This window comes from Mytilus galloprovincialis, chromosome 5 (genome assembly GCF_965363235.1).
Source record: "Mytilus galloprovincialis chromosome 5, xbMytGall1.hap1.1, whole genome shotgun sequence".
NCBI classification, from domain to species: Eukaryota; Metazoa; Mollusca; class Bivalvia; order Mytilida; family Mytilidae; genus Mytilus; species Mytilus galloprovincialis.
In genome coordinates this window covers 15,727,408-15,745,103 of record NC_134842.1, presented here as the reverse complement: position 1 = coordinate 15,745,103, position 17,696 = coordinate 15,727,408, and the positions used below count along the sequence as shown (strand labels likewise).

General features: G+C 31.2%; 1 protein-coding gene and 1 long non-coding RNA gene across 2 annotated transcripts in view; both read left to right on the top strand.

Moving 5' to 3' along the window:
- The first annotated feature begins 2,981 nt into the window (after positions 1-2,981).
- LOC143075249 (uncharacterized) overlaps positions 2,982-17,696 on the top strand; it is an 89,840-nt gene continuing 75,125 nt past the window's right edge. The window contains exons 1-4 of the mRNA XM_076250611.1: positions 2,982-3,067; positions 4,378-4,458; positions 5,027-5,350; positions 6,983-7,101. Coding sequence (XP_076106726.1) covers positions 4,395-4,458; positions 5,027-5,350; positions 6,983-7,101 — 507 coding nt within the window. The 5' untranslated portion in view covers positions 2,982-3,067; positions 4,378-4,394. The remainder of the gene's footprint in view (positions 3,068-4,377; positions 4,459-5,026; positions 5,351-6,982; positions 7,102-17,696) is intronic.
- LOC143075253 (uncharacterized) lies at positions 7,983-8,964 on the top strand. The gene is made up of 2 exons (XR_012978270.1): positions 7,983-8,077; positions 8,844-8,964. It is a non-coding gene; the product is annotated as an uncharacterized LOC143075253 (long non-coding RNA).

The window sequence follows — 17,696 nt, the reverse complement described above, 5'->3', positions numbered from 1 at the left end:
AACTATTGGAATTAACATAGAAAGAAAAGCTAGGCAGAATGAGATCGTAAGCCATGTAAGAGAAACATCTGTGAGACAATCTCAAACAGCAAATTTGAACCTGCAGGTTATAGGTTTTTTTCATTGGTACAAAAAAAGTATTCATAGATAATTGTGGAAACCCAAAGATGCCTTAAAATGCTGAACGATAGATGAGGTGAGTTTGGTAAGGTTGTTTTTCAACGTGAAATATAATACATGCATCATTGATATTGCTAGAAAAAATCCATCAAAAACGTAAAGCTAGTCTGTAATTAACTTTACTGTTCTAATTTTACTACTTCAGATGGGCATTACGATAATAAATGTCTCTCTATTGATGCCCGAGGCAAACTATTTGAAAATCCTAGAAACAAATTGAAAGATACAAGCTTAAAAGGACAAAATGTAAAGCCTAATTCAGGCACGGAATCAGACATTTGCTTATAGGGAAATATATTTTAGAAAGTATATCAATCAGGCAAACACTAGTATGGATATTTCATATTTCTGTCACCCGCATTTAGATAAAAAAAAAACATAACTTATAAAAATACAAGATGCCACCGAAATGCAAGCGAATTTAATTTTTCTTGATATGATCGTTACGCAAAAGATAGATAAATGGCAATGTATTCTTAAAGTCATCACCCTGCAGAGCATTGTTTTTTTTATCATGTTTTAAAACATATAACCCAAGCTGATAACATTTTTCAAGGAAAAACAAATTATATGTAAATAAGTAGACAAATAAGTTTTCGAATCAGAGGTTGCATGCAAAACAATGAATAGATTATCTAAAATAAACCACCAGTTGATTGCATTTATAAATTAGTAGTGAAATCATAAACACATAACAAAGTATTTTGACTTTGATTTTGTGTCTGACAAAAAAAATGATCAAATTAAGTATATTTTTTATCTAGTTACGTTACTTGTTGCGGAACACTTGTCTACATTATTTATTAACTATCACTTGCTCATCTTCCGTGAGAAATGTTGCATTCTATTCTGTAATACGTATGACCTTAAAATATTTAAAAAATAAATGCAGTGATGCATGTTTAAAACTGATAGCTATATGAACTTCGACATGAAAAGATGTCACCGTCTGATAACGAATATGTCGGTGTATTATATGCATGAGCCTTTATTCAAAGAAATTGTGAATTTTCAAATTAGTCATAGTCAAAATTAAAGAAAAAAGTGTCATATTTTGTAAATATAACATTGTACATCTTCATTTATAGAATATCACTAGATTAAACGGAAGGTGCTTTCACACCAGTATATGTGCTGTGGTAATGTATTTATTAGTATGTATAAGATAATCATTGTTAAAAAACAAAAATCACACTCAAGATAAATACAGTTGTTAGTGTGGATTGAATTCTCATATATAGTTTTTTCTCTCTACCGTATTCATTTCTGTTTTTTCTATATTATTTTTTTAGGAAGGCGTCGAAATTTTGATAGTATTTAAATAGTTCTTGATCTATTAGTATTGCTTACACTTAAAACGTTATAAAGATGACTTCTACAAATATAGTTTGCTGATGAATTTAAAACGCTGAAATCACGCATTACAATTGCATTGATATTCTAACGATTGTTTATTTGCAAGTGATTTGACAAAGTTCGGTTGTATAATCCTGTTTTCTACATAAATTAAGCCTTACCGCCATGAAATTTAAGAGGTTATTAAAGGTGATGTTAAACACTCACAATAAAAAGGATTACATTTGGAACCATAATATAATTTGTACAGAATGCCAGTAGCACTTAATGTATGTTATTGATACTTTCATCAAAGTGATAAATTTCCTACCCAACCTTATGCTATAAAAAGAGAGGGTTGCCTGAATTGTCTATTTACCAAGATATAAACCTAAAATAAAATAGTAATGTGCCATAACGAGATGAAATGAATAATCAGTAACATAGAACTGTATATGTTCTTTGGAAAATACAATTTATATTAGATTTCAATATGATCAACACGACGATTAGATGACATATTAAAAGCATCAAAAAATGAAATTAATATAGGCGAATGGGCCTTTTTATATAGGAAAGCAGGAGATAACATTAATTCACACAAAACTTAATACCGGAACAATTTGCAAAAATTCAACACTTTATTTAAACATAAATCACTGTCTTATTTGTGATGTTATCAGTTAGTTGTGGCTTGAGTATCTGTTTAATGTCATATTTGGTAAGAATTAATTAAATATCAAATGAGACATCGGTTAACCAAACCGCAATCTATATCTATAAAAAAGCTATCAGTATATATGTAAGTAGAAATTTAACGCTATCATACCCATTTAAATGAATTGATATAACTTTAAAATAGGTGTATAATTCACGGTAAAAGATATATTGTCAATCTTTAAAATCGTTTTAAGTCACAGACGGGACAGTTATTTGTTTTTGTGGTTTCTTTTTTTTTATAAATAAGATCAAGGTTACAGGGCTACATGTAAAACAAATAACAGGTGCGCCAATAATTTAGGTCAAATATGAATGAGATTGTTTTTTGTTTTTTTTTTAAATTTTAAACGTATGTGGTTTTTTTTCTGTAATTATGATAGACGGATAAATATTTCAACACTTGTTATGATTCTTTATGACATTACAAAGGCAATCATATTTTTGTCATGTTATTTTCAAACGATTGTCTTTTAAGCCTAAAAAAGGTGCACATTATAGTATCGAATTTGCAATGTTAATGCGTTATAGCAGTATCGTAAGGAGTAAAACAGGTGCTATATTTAAATTGAATCTTTAAAGTTCTCTCTTTCCAATTATCATACCTGTTTTTAGGTAGACATGAAAAAAATGGTGAAGTCCCTGTACGAGCTTACGTCATTGTATAAAAATAGAAAATTATGATATTTAATATTTACGTCCATGTCGCATCCTCATTTAGTTAACATAGATTATTAAAGATGCATGGAGACAAACATCATTATAACCTTCTCTTCGATAATAATTGGTAGTTTTATTAAACGTTAATTCGTATGCAGAACATATATTAACGAAGGTAAGTCTAAAGATAACTGCAATTGAGGATTTTTGATGCAAACTTAGGCAGTTCTACTAAATAAAACTATCGTTCTAAGGGGCACACAGTTTTATATATGTACAATGTACCTCAAAAACGTTCATAATATCCGCATGTAATATGTCGACATCTCCATAAAATAGGCATGTTTACTCATCGATTAAAACGACGATTTCCTGAGAAGAAAAACAAAACAATGAAAGAGTGTTTGTTTTCTTTTTTATATATTTTCTACGTTAACGTTTCCTCTTGTTTTTTGTTTATTATTATAATTTTAGTCAAATAGCCAGTAATTAAATCTTTAAATTACATTGTTAACGTGAATAACAAGAGCAACGAGACAAAAACATTAAACATTAAAACTTCATATATCATTTACAATTGTACCAAATCATCTTGGTTTGTATTAATTTTCTTTTAATGATGACGATTGGTAAGCTCATACTATTTAACACGTCGTACTGTTGGCGGTTTATACATGTACTGAACCGTAGTATATGATTGAATATGTTAACAAACCGTAAGCTTGAACTAGTGCATGAAATACTTTTGATTTTTAACCAAAAGCAAATGGTTTTAATAGCGCCTGGTGAAAGTTGTGGTTATATTATAGTTTAAATGTTTTGACGGGTTAATTTATGACCAAACCACTAGTATTGAAACACTTTAAAAAAAAGTACAAAGGTATATATTTATAGCGTTGGTACCCCTTTAAATTTACTAATCGAAATTAAAGAATTAAAGTATGATTGAAGGCTTGATTTTAATACTATTGATAGGGTTTACTGACAAATCAAGTTGTAAGACGGTGACAGGATAGTGCTTTCTTTTGTTTGTGGTTTGATTTCCAACATAATCAATTGAATAAATGTATCAAATTGTGGGTGAACCCAAAATAAAAATAATGAATAAGATCGTTATCTGGAAAATATTAGAGGTTATCTAGATAAGTGTTGTTGTTTTGTTTTGTTCTAAAACACATGTAAAATCATAGACAACAAACTTCAAAAAGATATTTTATTGTTAGGTAAGTTAGCTCTTTTCATGAAAGTGACAAGATAGTGTTTTCTTTTGTTTGTGGTTTGATTTGCAACATTATGAATTGAATTTATGTAATAGATATAAGGGTGTGTGTTCATGTATAGTTAATTTTGATAGAGCGATCGAATATCAATCGTACTGTTATGATCTTATTTAAATACTTAAACAATAAAAAAAATCATTTTGTCAAAAACAGATTGTTGAACATATCACGCATCTATATTCAACAAATTCTACTTTTTTTCTAGATTGTTTTAACGACCATATGAATAGAATGTTGGTTCACGTTGTTATGATTGTATTAGTTGCTGGTAAAGCATCTACGTCTGGTAAGTGTTTCATTAATATTTACACATATAAAAAACGACGATATTCCACGATGCTGAGTGGTTTTGTTTAAATACGGTTCCTTAACAACACAAGCGTCACCTGGAAGAGACACACAAATCAAACCAAGTTCATTATTTCAATAAGTTGAGTACATACGTTAGCATAATGAAATGATCTTGTGATTGTTTCATATAAAGTCGACGCCAATATAAAGAATTATAACAGGAAGAACTACTTCCACATATAGGTAAACGGCATGAAATGTCTTAGCCATGCCAAACTATAGACTCATATTTTGAAGTGTACGTATTGTTTCATAATGCATTTCCTTTTACCACTACGACACCAATACAGGTTTTGATAACATCATTTCAAATCATTTATTTTCTATAAAATTTTCTTTGAATCCGCCTTTTTAAATGTCACTCTTCTATTGTTTCTAAAATATAAGTTAACAATAAAGTGTAACATATTTGAGAAAAGTCGTTTTCCGAATATAGTCAGTTTATTATTCTAATGCATACATGTATATACTTTTAAACAGTTGTAATTAAAAATTGCTTTTAGGTACATGGAAACTGACTAACACTAGAGTAACATTTGGAAAAGATGTTTATCTGATGTGCCTTCTTGATGAAGTGGAATGTAATACTTCCAAACAAGAACCAGACCCAAGAGGTTGGACAGGGGGTCCACAATACCAATTACTGTGTATGGACGGTGATTGTCGAAACTCATCTAAGTATGAAATGGTTACACAAAGTACCAGTCTAAATTTTGGATTATTGATACACAATTTTAGTGAATCAGATTTAAACCACTCATACACGTGTTCCTGTGGATTCAATGATTTCCATGGAAATCTTTCTATTGAACCAAAACAAGTTATGTGTAAGTACTTGTTAAGTAATAAAAATGTATATCAGTTCGAGGTTTTTTTACGTAAAATACATGTAAGGGGACGACCATTTGATATTCTGGGGGTGGGGGTGGGGGGGGGGCAGGAGGATTTGTGTTTGATCGGTTATTTTTTTTTGTAAACTAAGAGGACAGATTTTTTTTTTTTTAAACCCATGATCAAGTTCATAACAAAATTACTATGCAACACTAACAGAATACAGAAGGGCAATCGATGAAAAAGACAAATAAATAAGAAACATTGATCCGGAAAAATCAGGGCTATAAGTCTGGGGGAAAACAGAACTTTCTTCTTGCAAGCCGTGAACACAATTTGATATGGAGACAAGCGTTTGGTTTTGAAATTTCCTACATGTAGGTACGGCCCAGGTAAAATAAAAGTGAGGTAAGGTTTCCTGAAACAATATTCCTCAAGTTTAATGAAACCAATTTTCAGACATTTCAAGTATATTTAAATAATATTTAAACTTTTGTTTTTAAAAAATTCGGGAAGTGTTTCCCGATTTTTTTTGGGGAAAAAGATGAATTTATGAAGAATCTGGTGCCATCTCATACTTTAGATTAGACCTGCTGAGGTATTTATTTTCAATACATAGCAAGTCAGGTAATTTATTTTCAAACTACCACAGAACAAACCATTTATTTTTGTGAGTTATTTATTTTCAATATCCTCATGCCCCCTCCCCTTCCCCAGAATATCAAATGGTCGTTCCCTAAGCAGGAAGTCAAAAACTTAAGTTTAACAGTATAGCTAACAAACTCTAAAGAATATATCAAATATCGTTAGAAAGATTCGTGGTATACCGCCATCTTGAATCGACAATTCGACAAAATCGGTCTAGTTATTTGAAGACAGACTTGCAATTTATTGGTTAGACTGTGTAACGCTAAACAGAAAGCTTAGTGATTTCTTGTATAACTCAAAATATGTAAACAAATTTCAAATTTTATGTTTTTAGAATGTGTTTTTTTTCTTCAAATAGACCATTTAAAGATAGATCATTTTTTTTAGTAAATATATACTGGACTGATAGGATTTTTTTTGTTTTTTTATCGTAGCACGGACATAAGTTCGGTGACACCATTTTTATTTATATTTTCTTAGTATAAATAACATATTAACATGCTTATAAAACCTATATTCTCACAATCTATTTCAAATTTCTACTTCATAGAATTTTTTTTATGCACACAAATGTGTTTTTTCTTCTGAAGAAACAAACCAAATTTATACAATTTTCAACGACTCATAGCTTGGACAATAGCACGGTGACCCATACTTTTTATCATATATTTGAAAAATGCATTGTAAAAACGTCATTTTGGCAAAGTATTAGACAATTCTATCTCAAAAAATATATATACCTATGATCTACCTTAAGTATAATTCATTTTAATCATTTGACAACGTCATACACAAGAGACAAAGATTAAGCGCGATAATAATGAGTCCTATGGTATTAATTCTAGACACATCTATCAAGAAAATGGGCATTTCTCGATCGTTGGTTAAATATGTTGATTACCCCATATGAAATACTTGTTTTCATGTATTGAATTTAAAGAAATACCATTTATATTTACTACTTTTTATTTCTGTTGCAGCGTTACAATCTATTACTAAAACAATAAAAGATAAAAACAATATCAACAACGACAACATGGCAATAGAAATAATGCTTCACAAGGTGAACCCTGTTCCAAACTGCTCAGCATTGCTTAAGGTGAGAAGGCATAACTACTTTATGTTTTTATTTCATTTCAAATGCATTCCAAAAAACTGATTTCACAAGTAAAAGATATATATCACAATCACTTGCATTGCCTTATTTGGAGATACATCTTATTAACAATAATAATGTGTATTTAAATAGTTCTGATACGTTAGATACACTGTATGCACAGGAAAAAATTGAAGAGACCTCCTCTTTTTTTGCAGGGTCGGTTTATCAATAATGCAACTGTTACTGTTATGAAATGGTACACGTATTACAACGATGTTAAGGTGGTTTATGATTTTCCTGTAGACAGTGTCGGTTGTGAAGGTAGACTGCAAATACTTTGCAACCTTGTGTATAGTAATGTCACAATTTTTGACGAATACATAGATACATGTCAAGGTAAGCTTAATTTAATTTCTACAGTTTTCTAATTCGATGTTTTCCTTCTATTATGTCTTGAATAGGATCGTGATGGTTCATATTTTGTAAAGATTCAGTGTGAAACTGAGGTGTAGCAAGTATCGTCCAAACACTAACTTCAGCAAAAAGTAATCTGCTTTGTAAAACAGGACTTGATCATTTCTACATGTATACTATTCTTTTTTTTGAAGGATGGTGTGAATTCACATACAACAGTGAGGAAAGATATCATACTCAAAATTTGTGTTAATGTATCTAAATTTAAGATAGGTGTCGAGTGCACCTGCAAAAGGGGGGTTCGAACTCACAACCTCATTGTTAGCCAGTGATTACTGTAGTAGAACTACATAGACCACTTGGCAAACGAGACCCCTAACGCGTGTATGAAAAAGTCTTATTTCGTTTGTTCTATATTGAAATAAAACTCTTTTTTTATGTTTATTCTATTTTTGTTTCTAATTTTTAGAAAACAAATTGAGCATGCGGACAATGGTTTTACCAGCCATCGGGTGTTGTGTGTTTGTTATGATTTTGTTGATTTGCATATATTTGGTTAAAAGTAAGTTTTAAAGTACTTTTTATATTTCGATATCGTTCGAATCTTACCTCACAATGAAAAATATAACACGTGTCTTGTCTCTCGAAATTCTCATGAAAAGCAAAATTGCCACATCATAATTGTTCCGTGAATTTTGATTTAAATGTCTTTACTATATATTGATTCTTATATGAATTACAGAGTTTTCTGTCTAAATTATTAATATCAAAACAGAAGCAATATAAGATTGTCAATGAATTAAATGCATAAAATTCATCAACGACTTTAGGTTAATACATTCATAAACAATATCAAAATATCAAAAAAAAAAAAAGACTCAAATAAGAAAACAAAATAATAAAATGATATCTAACACTTTGCCGTCGAATGTCTTAAGTGTGTGTAGATTGTATGCATGCTGCATCGTTTACAGCTCTTTTTGGTAAAAACAAAAGCTGTTTTTTTCTGGATAGCGCTATTTTGATTTGTATAAACTGGACAGTAAAATTTGCATTGTATGTATTTACTCCATGCCAAGAGTCCAAATGAGTACTTGTTTTAATCGTGAAGTGAAATGATATCGGCGTCATTCGAATATATGATAAAAACGATTAAAAGTTGAGATGTAAATTCAATTACTGAATCTATCGTTCTGGTCATTGTATTAGTTGAATATTTTCTTGAATAATTACTTGAAAGTTAAAACACTAAAATGTTTACAATTTTTGCAGTTTGATAAAAGTAATTACTTAAATAATTTGAATTCATTCATTTTTCTCGTCCTCAGGAAATGACACGATGTACCATTTGGCAGATAATGTTTGACCAATGAAAAGACGAAACAAAGTGCAATAACCAATCAAGATCAATCAATAATTGCAGACGATAATAATCATGAAACTGAAAAATCACTACACCAAATGTCAATATATTGTTGGTATCGGGACGTTTATCCGTACATTTCCGATTACACAATGCTTGCTTTATAACGTCACAGTAACACTGACTTATTCAATTATGATATTTACGATCGATAACTCCAGCCAACCAGTGTATAGCATTGACAAAATAGAACAGGAGATTAGTTTATTTGTTACAACAAAACATTAAGCAAATAAATACAGTTGTATCGCTAAATTAAATTTCGGCTAGTAAGTATAATCAAATATCATTTTTGTATATATCATTTAGCTAATTTAATTGACTTTTTTTTGTATTTTAAATTTTTTATGCAGACCAAAGAAAAACAAATTGTCAAGTGCCTTTATTTCTCTATTAAAGGTAAAAAATGTAGGTTAAAGACAAATACAGTTATTATGCATGGGATTGAATTAAAACAAAGCAATTTTTATGAAAGGAAATACATTAATTTCTATCAATATTGATTTGCGTTGGCCATGTTTGCAGCAGTATCATATAATGTATACTGTTTATTGAGCATCATTTCGGATACATTCCATAACACGCTAAAACAGAGTTAGCATCACAACTCATTTGTAGAATTTCACATAAGTTCAATCTTTTTTGTGCAAAAGATTTTAGTATTAATTTACCGAATTTTACAGCTAACATAGTCTTTATCAGGAACTAGAGGCAGAGCTAGGTAATATATAAGGAACAGCATTCCATTGGTATATCAAACAAATAAAAACATTTTCTAAATAGTTACATGATCATACTTTCGGATGAATACTCCGATTCAAAGTAAGTTTAGCACTTTTGTTAATAATATATTCACTGCTTTACTACGCTATTTTGACATACCATTTCCTTGCTTGATATCATCTGTAAATATTTCCTACTAGCAAGTATCATTTTATATTTCAATGTGCAGCTAAACGTGTTATAAGTGTAAATGTTTGGGAATATAACGTAAGATGTTCGAATGATTATGCTATAAATCATGTGCGACTATTATTTATTGTATATGTGTTTATGTAGTGTTATTGTCCAAATGCATGCAATCAATAAAAATGAAAGCGTTTGGCCAATGCTTGGGCGTCATTTACAATCTTTTGTGCACATCAGTTTGATAAGACGAACATATAATTTTCAATGTGTATGATTTTGTTATTGCTCAATGTTTTTGTTAACCTGTTTTAAATAAATGCTTTAAAAAACCTGTTGTTTAATTTGCTTTAAACTGATTTATATTGACCGAGTTACCATTTCATACGTAAATAAACCAATTCCAGATATTTTGTCGTTTGTACTAGATACTTATTTCGTTGTCTAATGAAGTTAAACTGAACGGAAATAAAGTCTTAAACTGTAATTTGCTTTTCTGCTTTTCAAACATTTGGAAACCAGGGAGTATACATGAGTATGAACTTAAGGTGAAATATGACATAATAGAACTAAATTAGAATAGACTCCTTTTCCTAGTGTCGCACAAAAATCCAGCCCCCTCTACCCGAATTTGACCTTCTGAATTGTACTTATGGTCGGGATTTTACTATCGTAAGAATTACGAAGAATGTCACATGTAGAAACTGTTCTGTTTATTCTACCGGAGCACCTTAGATCCCCCGAAGTTTTTGGTCGGGTTCGTGGTGCTCAGTCTTACGTTTTTCTATTTAGTGTGTAGTATATTATTTTTTAGGTATGTTGGTCTTTATTTGTTTTAGCTATGGTGTGGTCAGTTTGTTGATGAGTTTAAATATCCTTTTGCTATCTGTTGCCTCCATTTGACTGATGATTGAAAATCTTAGTTTCTCTTTAATTTATTGATCAGTCAATGGGATTTTTAGAGATTGAAAATAAGATATAAATCATTCAGTACAAGAGCTGTGACTCTTAAAGTGATGATATCTTCAACTAGTAATGTAATCGACCAAGTTCTAATCAAACAAAAATAAATACTTGATAAATGTCATGCGTTTGGGGCCCTTTTCTGGATTGTCCTTCGTCAGGAACATTCAGACCCAAACATAACCAAACTAAATGTAAAAAACGATAGAAATGTTAGGTACTACATTATATAGAGGGACTTACTTAGAGGGAATAGCAACCATAGTTATCTAAGGTAAGCTCCGTCAGTTGTAATTAGAATAGTGGGTTTAAGATATTTTGTATCTGCAGAAGCATACAACATGCATCCTGCGATCTGTGATTACTGTGTTGTTTACATTTATTTAAACGACCACGATAATGAGTCCAATAACAGAAAAAAAAGAAGAAAAAACGACAGTCCATAAACACATCACATAAAGCGTAAGCTGCAAAAGACAATTGTTATTTGTTGTTGTTTTAGGTATAGACTTGCAGTGATAAGTTCTTATCACTCAACTGCCTCCTGTTCCTGTCATTGCATTTCATTTTCCCATGATACGTGACGTTGATGATCCTGTTTGAACGAGACAATAGGCTTATCGACATTTTCACAGATGACAACGGTCATGTTCCAAATGACGATGTACCAATCTGTATTTTCCCCCGAGTTTGGTGACTATTATGACATAATAGAACTAAATTAGAATAGTCTCCTTTTCCTAGTGTCGTACACAAATCCAGCCCCCTCTCCCCGAATGTGACCTTCTGAATTGTACTTATGGTTGGGTTTATTAAATTAGCAAAATAGCAAAGTTTCTAAATTATTAACATCTATTTTATCAGCAATCAAAGACGGGCTTCAAAGTTATTGTGAAACTGCCGATTCTAGAGGTGACGTGAATCAGATGTGGATACTTAAAAATTCCAAAGATCTTTTAGAGTACACACACTCTAACTCTCTTTCATCTTGTAACAGTATTAAAACATTTGACTTTTCTACTCTTTACACAAGTATTCCACATTCCAAACTAAAAGACAAATTGAAAGAGTTGGTATTACTTTGCTTCATAAAAAAGAATGGCCAACGTAGATACAAGTATCTTGTCTTAGGGAGGGATCAATCATACTTTGTTAAGAATCATTCTGATTCAAACAAAATATTCTCTGAAACCGATTTTATCAAGATGCTTGATTTCTTGATTGACAACATATTTGTAACGTTGGGAGGACGTGTTTTTCAACAGACTGTCGGCATCCCAATGGGAACAAACTGTGTCTCTCTACTTGCCGACTTGTTTCTTTATTATTATGAGGCTGACTTCATGCAGGAACTTCTTAGGAAGAAAAATAACAAATTAGCAATATCCTTTAATTCTACTTTCCGCTATATAGATGACGTTCTTTCACTAAACAATTCAAAATTTGGTGACTATGTGGAACGCATCTATCCCATCGAATTGGAGATAAAGGATACAACAGATACAGTTAAGTCGGCTTCGTATCTTGACTTACATCTAGAAATTGACAATGAGGGTCGGTTGAAAACAAAACTTTACGACAAAAGGGATGATTTCAGCTTTACAATTGTGAACTTTCCATTTCTAAGTAGCAACATTCCAGCAGCACCTTCATACGGGGTATATATCTCCCAATTGATACGATATTCCCGTGCTTGCATTTCCTATCATAATTTTCTTGATAGAGGGTTACTGCTCACAAGGAAGCTATTAAACCAAGAGTTCCAAATGGTGAAGTTGAAACCATCCCTTCGTAAATTTTACGGACGCCATCACGAGTTGGTTGACCGTTATGGAATAACCGTTTCACAAATGATATCGGATATGTTCCTTACGTCGTCACTACAATCCCCTTCCCTTTCATGAATGTGAACTACCGAGTTAGCCTATTTACCGGATTTGTAATCACATAAGCAACACGACGGCTGCCACATGTGGAGCAGGATCTGCTTACTCTTCCGGAGCACCTGAGATCACCTCTAGTTTTTGGTGGGGTTTGTGTTGTCTATTTTTTAGTTTTCTATGTTGTGTCATGTCTACTATTGTTTTTCTGTTTGTCTTTTTCATTTTTAGCCATGGCGTTGTCAGTTTGTTTTAGATTTATGAGTTTGACTGTCCCTTTGGTATCTTTCGTCCCTCTTTTAGCTTCCACCTTATTTAATAAAACATATGTTCTCGTCTCTCAATTGGTTCAATGCAAACACAATATTATTAACGGGAAATGCTGTGGTGTGATTCTGTCACTAAATAGGTGATACGGTCAGCATCAATATGTATTTGTCTTATTATTCACAAGAGACACGTTGTCGTTGTGTTTGATCTAGATAAGAAGATATAATAATAGTCGTTTGATCTTACAATTCATATAAAGTGTGCATTAGGTAATCTGATTTTATAAGTGTTTCTGAATATGGTTTATAGTTTTGAGGTGTAACAATTTTTTTTTATATACATATATACTTTAGAACACATTTGCTATACTCCTTGCTTTATCTGTATTCTAAGGAAAACGAAACTGGCAGATGAGAGCCCAACTGCCACCTTCTATACATAAAAGAAAAGTATCCACAGCTTCACGTATGGAACTTTAACATCTCACTATCATACTGATATAATTAGGGAAAGGGGTATTTGCTAAAAATGTTAGTCTTGAAATCAGATTTCACAAGCAGATCGTGCTGGAAATTTGACTATCTCCCTCTTAACTGTTATAGTTAGATAAACACCTGTCAAAAAATATCTATAGAATAATAGTACCTAATTTATTTAAAACGATTGAAAAGTCTTTTCAGACAAACTTTTAGACGAAATATCGGGTAGGTTATATCTGTGTTATTTTTTTTATAATTAGAGCAGATGTATTTGCAAATTGTAACTATTCAAGACAACACATGTTAAATGATAACAAATCAACAAAAATCCATAGAAAATTGTGTTGACGTCAGTAACGGTCTACATGTAGTATTAGGTCAAGGTCAAGATTTGAAAGGTGAAATTTGGAGGTGATTTCCCACTTTCTATCTTTGATGTTCGTAATATCAACTAATGTGCACGTATATCAAATCTACAAAAACCATCCACATACTTTGAAATGTTATTCACTGTTGTTTAAACGGCCATAAAACTCACAGATATTAACTAATTATGGGATACGCCACGGGCACGAGTTTTAAACTGCAAATAATTATTTGTATGGATAGTAAATAATAATGTATATACTCAGATAAAAAAAAAAAACACGTTAGTTTTGCCTTCAGATGTTTATCAAAATTGTCTTTGCTTAATGTTTTATGCATAAATCAGACTGCTAATTTTCTCGTTTGAATTGTTTTTATATTTGTTCCTTCTGAGTCCTTCAAAGTGTGTAAATGTTTTGCGCATTGACCTATTGCCTCTCAATATAATTTACGTCATTTGGTGTCTGGTGGAGAGTTTTCTCATTTGCAAGCATACCAAATTTTCTTATTTGTATTATATCCTATAGATGAAACAGACACACTTGTATTTAACAGTTGCACAACAGACGGACGACCGACGAGAGTAAAGTGAAGACAAAATGAGACAAATATTCAATAAATACAAATTGTCCTGGTACAACCCATGGCCTGGGTCACCGTTCATCATTCAACAATGATTAAAAAAATATTGTCAGTTATGTAAAATGATGTAAGGCCGCGGAATGACTAACATGAAACAATTTGAACGATTCCTTATTAAGAATACGATTGTTGAAGGGATAAACGTATAAACCATGTTCAAAATACTTATTTTGCAGTCCCAGCTCTGTTAATTACAACTGGAGGATCTCATATTGACAAATATCAGACTTATTATTGATGCATGCAATATACCGGGGGGGGGGGGAGGGGGGAAGAATTATGACTTATATCTTTATAAAAACGTTGAGATACTAAATGTATGAGTAAAAATATGCCCCTATTTCTTATGATATTTATACAAATAAATCAACAAAGGTCTTGATACCAAAGTCTTAATCAAGATGTATTGTGTGATACAGGTCATTTTTATTAAAAACATTTTTAAAGGACATGCTTACAAGATAATTGTTGTATAATCTGTCGTTAAAAATAAGCATTTAGTTCAGGTGATCTAAGTTGGTTTTATTTGGTCAATTGATAAAACAAAACATCCACGGGTCACGTATCTCTTTTATTATCAATGAAATAAACTTACAACCCTATATATTTTGAATATTCAGTATTTCAATTTATATCATTATCTATTTGTTCAACTTAATATTGGTCAATATTTGTTTTAGCATAAACCAAATCATTGAACTCTTACGTTATCATTTATTGATTGTAAAGTCTGCAAATAAAATAAAGTTAAATAAGTCCTGCATGTCCTTTTGTTTTTCATATTGTTCATAACTTAAATTCCAGCAAATGTTTGCCTGAATAAAAAAATCATTACACAACGACATGAAGTGACGCAAAAGAACTATATCATATTAAATGGGCACTAGCTGTCAAATCATGTCACCGATTTGACTCAAAATGTCATATTTGTCTTAAAACAATGTTAAATATTTATCCAAATTATGAAATGTATAAAAAAAAACAGTTTATAGGGCATGGGCATGATAATATATAGCTCCGTTTCGTGTGCATGTAGTCTAGACGCCATCTAATTAACTGTCGAGTTGACCTCCAGAATACCACCGATGCCCATATAAGCGATATAAAAACATAAATATAGATATAAAAAATAGCAGAACTCGTGGAACTGGATTCCTCTAGGTCTATTTAATTTCATTTATAGATTTAAAATATATGTTAATCATCAGTTTTTTCTGCATAATAATGATTTGATTTGAGGATGGAATCAGTCGATCAAATTATTTACTTTTGTTTCACTTTCAATGTTGACATTCTGTTCCTTCGAATAATCAAACACGTACAAAATTAATGCATTATTTATCTCGTTGAAGTCGAATTATTCACTTGCAAGTGAACAATTCATCATCAATGTTTTTTAACTTATGTTGACATTACAAAAGTAGACCATACTGACTGTTAAAAGCTAATTATCATTCCCATATGTCACTTTTATTAATGTTTGGACACAAGACATCATATTTTATATTGGTTATGTATCTCGTAGCTAGTGCACCTTTAAGACCCCCTCCCCAAAAACCCTATTACAAACAAACACTCAATGTATTTTCAAAATTAGATTTCAGTCTGTTTAATTATTTTCATATCACTCACAATAGTTTTCGCATCATGCAACTGATACTTGTCATCTTGTTTCAAACTCAACAGCTATGACCTTGCATAGTTATATACTGAGACAGCTTTTTTGAAAGTCAGTTTGCATTTTTATTTCATGTGTTTGACTTTTTCACGCATCATAGACAGGTGAATCAGTTAAAGTTTTCTTGGCAAGTGGTATTTGTGTTTTTTACACTTTTTCCATGTTACATGTTCTTGTATTTAGTCTTAATCATTTGTTAATAAGAATAATCTATGGATTGCTTTTCAAATAAATAAAGGCAACAATGGTATACCGATGTTCAAAAGTTATAAATCGATTGAGAGAACACAAATCCTGGTTACAAAATAAAACTTGTGGGAAATACATCGACTAGAAGAGGAAAACAACGGCACAACTGAATCTCTGAATAAACAAACACCAACATACAAAGACACGCACTATTTGATAACAATATCAATAAAACACGTCCATTTGTGCTCTAGTGAATATATAAACCAACATAAATATTTGTGATACATGCATGATAACGTGTATTTTCATTAGGTCATAGATTTCTAAGATATTCCAGCACGGTGACTATATACTGTCGTTTTAAAAGACAATTCACTTGGTATTTTATTTCTGATCATTGCATACATTGTAAAATATTCATTTTTTAGGCATAACAGTTCAAGTCTAGTCTACGGGTTAGTTTGTGTTGTTGTCTTATTAATTTAGCATGGAAAATTTTTGACGACATAATACAGATAAAATTATATGCTGTACAGTCATAAACCATATACAAATTTACTAAACCCTTTCTCAATGAAAAATGATTAACTTCGCAATGGCCCTGTGATTTTGGGGATTAAGAAAGAGTAAACAAGGTGCAACAATTAAAGGGATCTTCAAAAATCTGGCATCAAAGATTAGGAAGACACATATTTATTTCTTCATACAAAAAGATCAATCCGGATCCTTTTCATTGTTATGTTTATGTCATTGGGTAAAATTATGAATTGACTGAAACAAATTCCGGTTAGTGTACGACAAAAAAGATTGTATAAATTTCATTCGTCTAAAGACCTCTTCTAAGCATACTTCTTAATTGTCATAATCAGATTATCATTTAATATTTATTCTTCAAGATTTAAAAGTAGTTTTATATTTGTCAGTGAACAATATTATTCAAATTAATTGTTCTTAATTGATATGTCTATACTTGTCAATTCAATTGTGTATAAATACTTGTGTATAATTTTTATATGGGAGATTTGGACTCAGGACTTTACACTTAACACAGTCCATCTGTAATAAAAGTACTAGTGTTCCATGCTGAATTATTGGTTTATTCATCGCTAGTTCCAGAGTCTCAGTAGTTAGTTTTCCCCAGAACTTTATTATTCAGAGTTCTCATTGCTATTCAGAGCAATCGTTCGTTGTGTGATCAAGTGCATCACACAGTTTCAGTAACAAGAGGCTATTCAGTCAGGCTCTTGTTACACAACCCGAGAAGTCACCAGGTTTCCCCGGTGACAGATTTTCCTTGGTCACACATGCAAAATTCATTGCCAAACGCAATATTGTGTCAACCAAGCGTACAGTATAAAAAGGTTTAATGACAACGAAGCGTA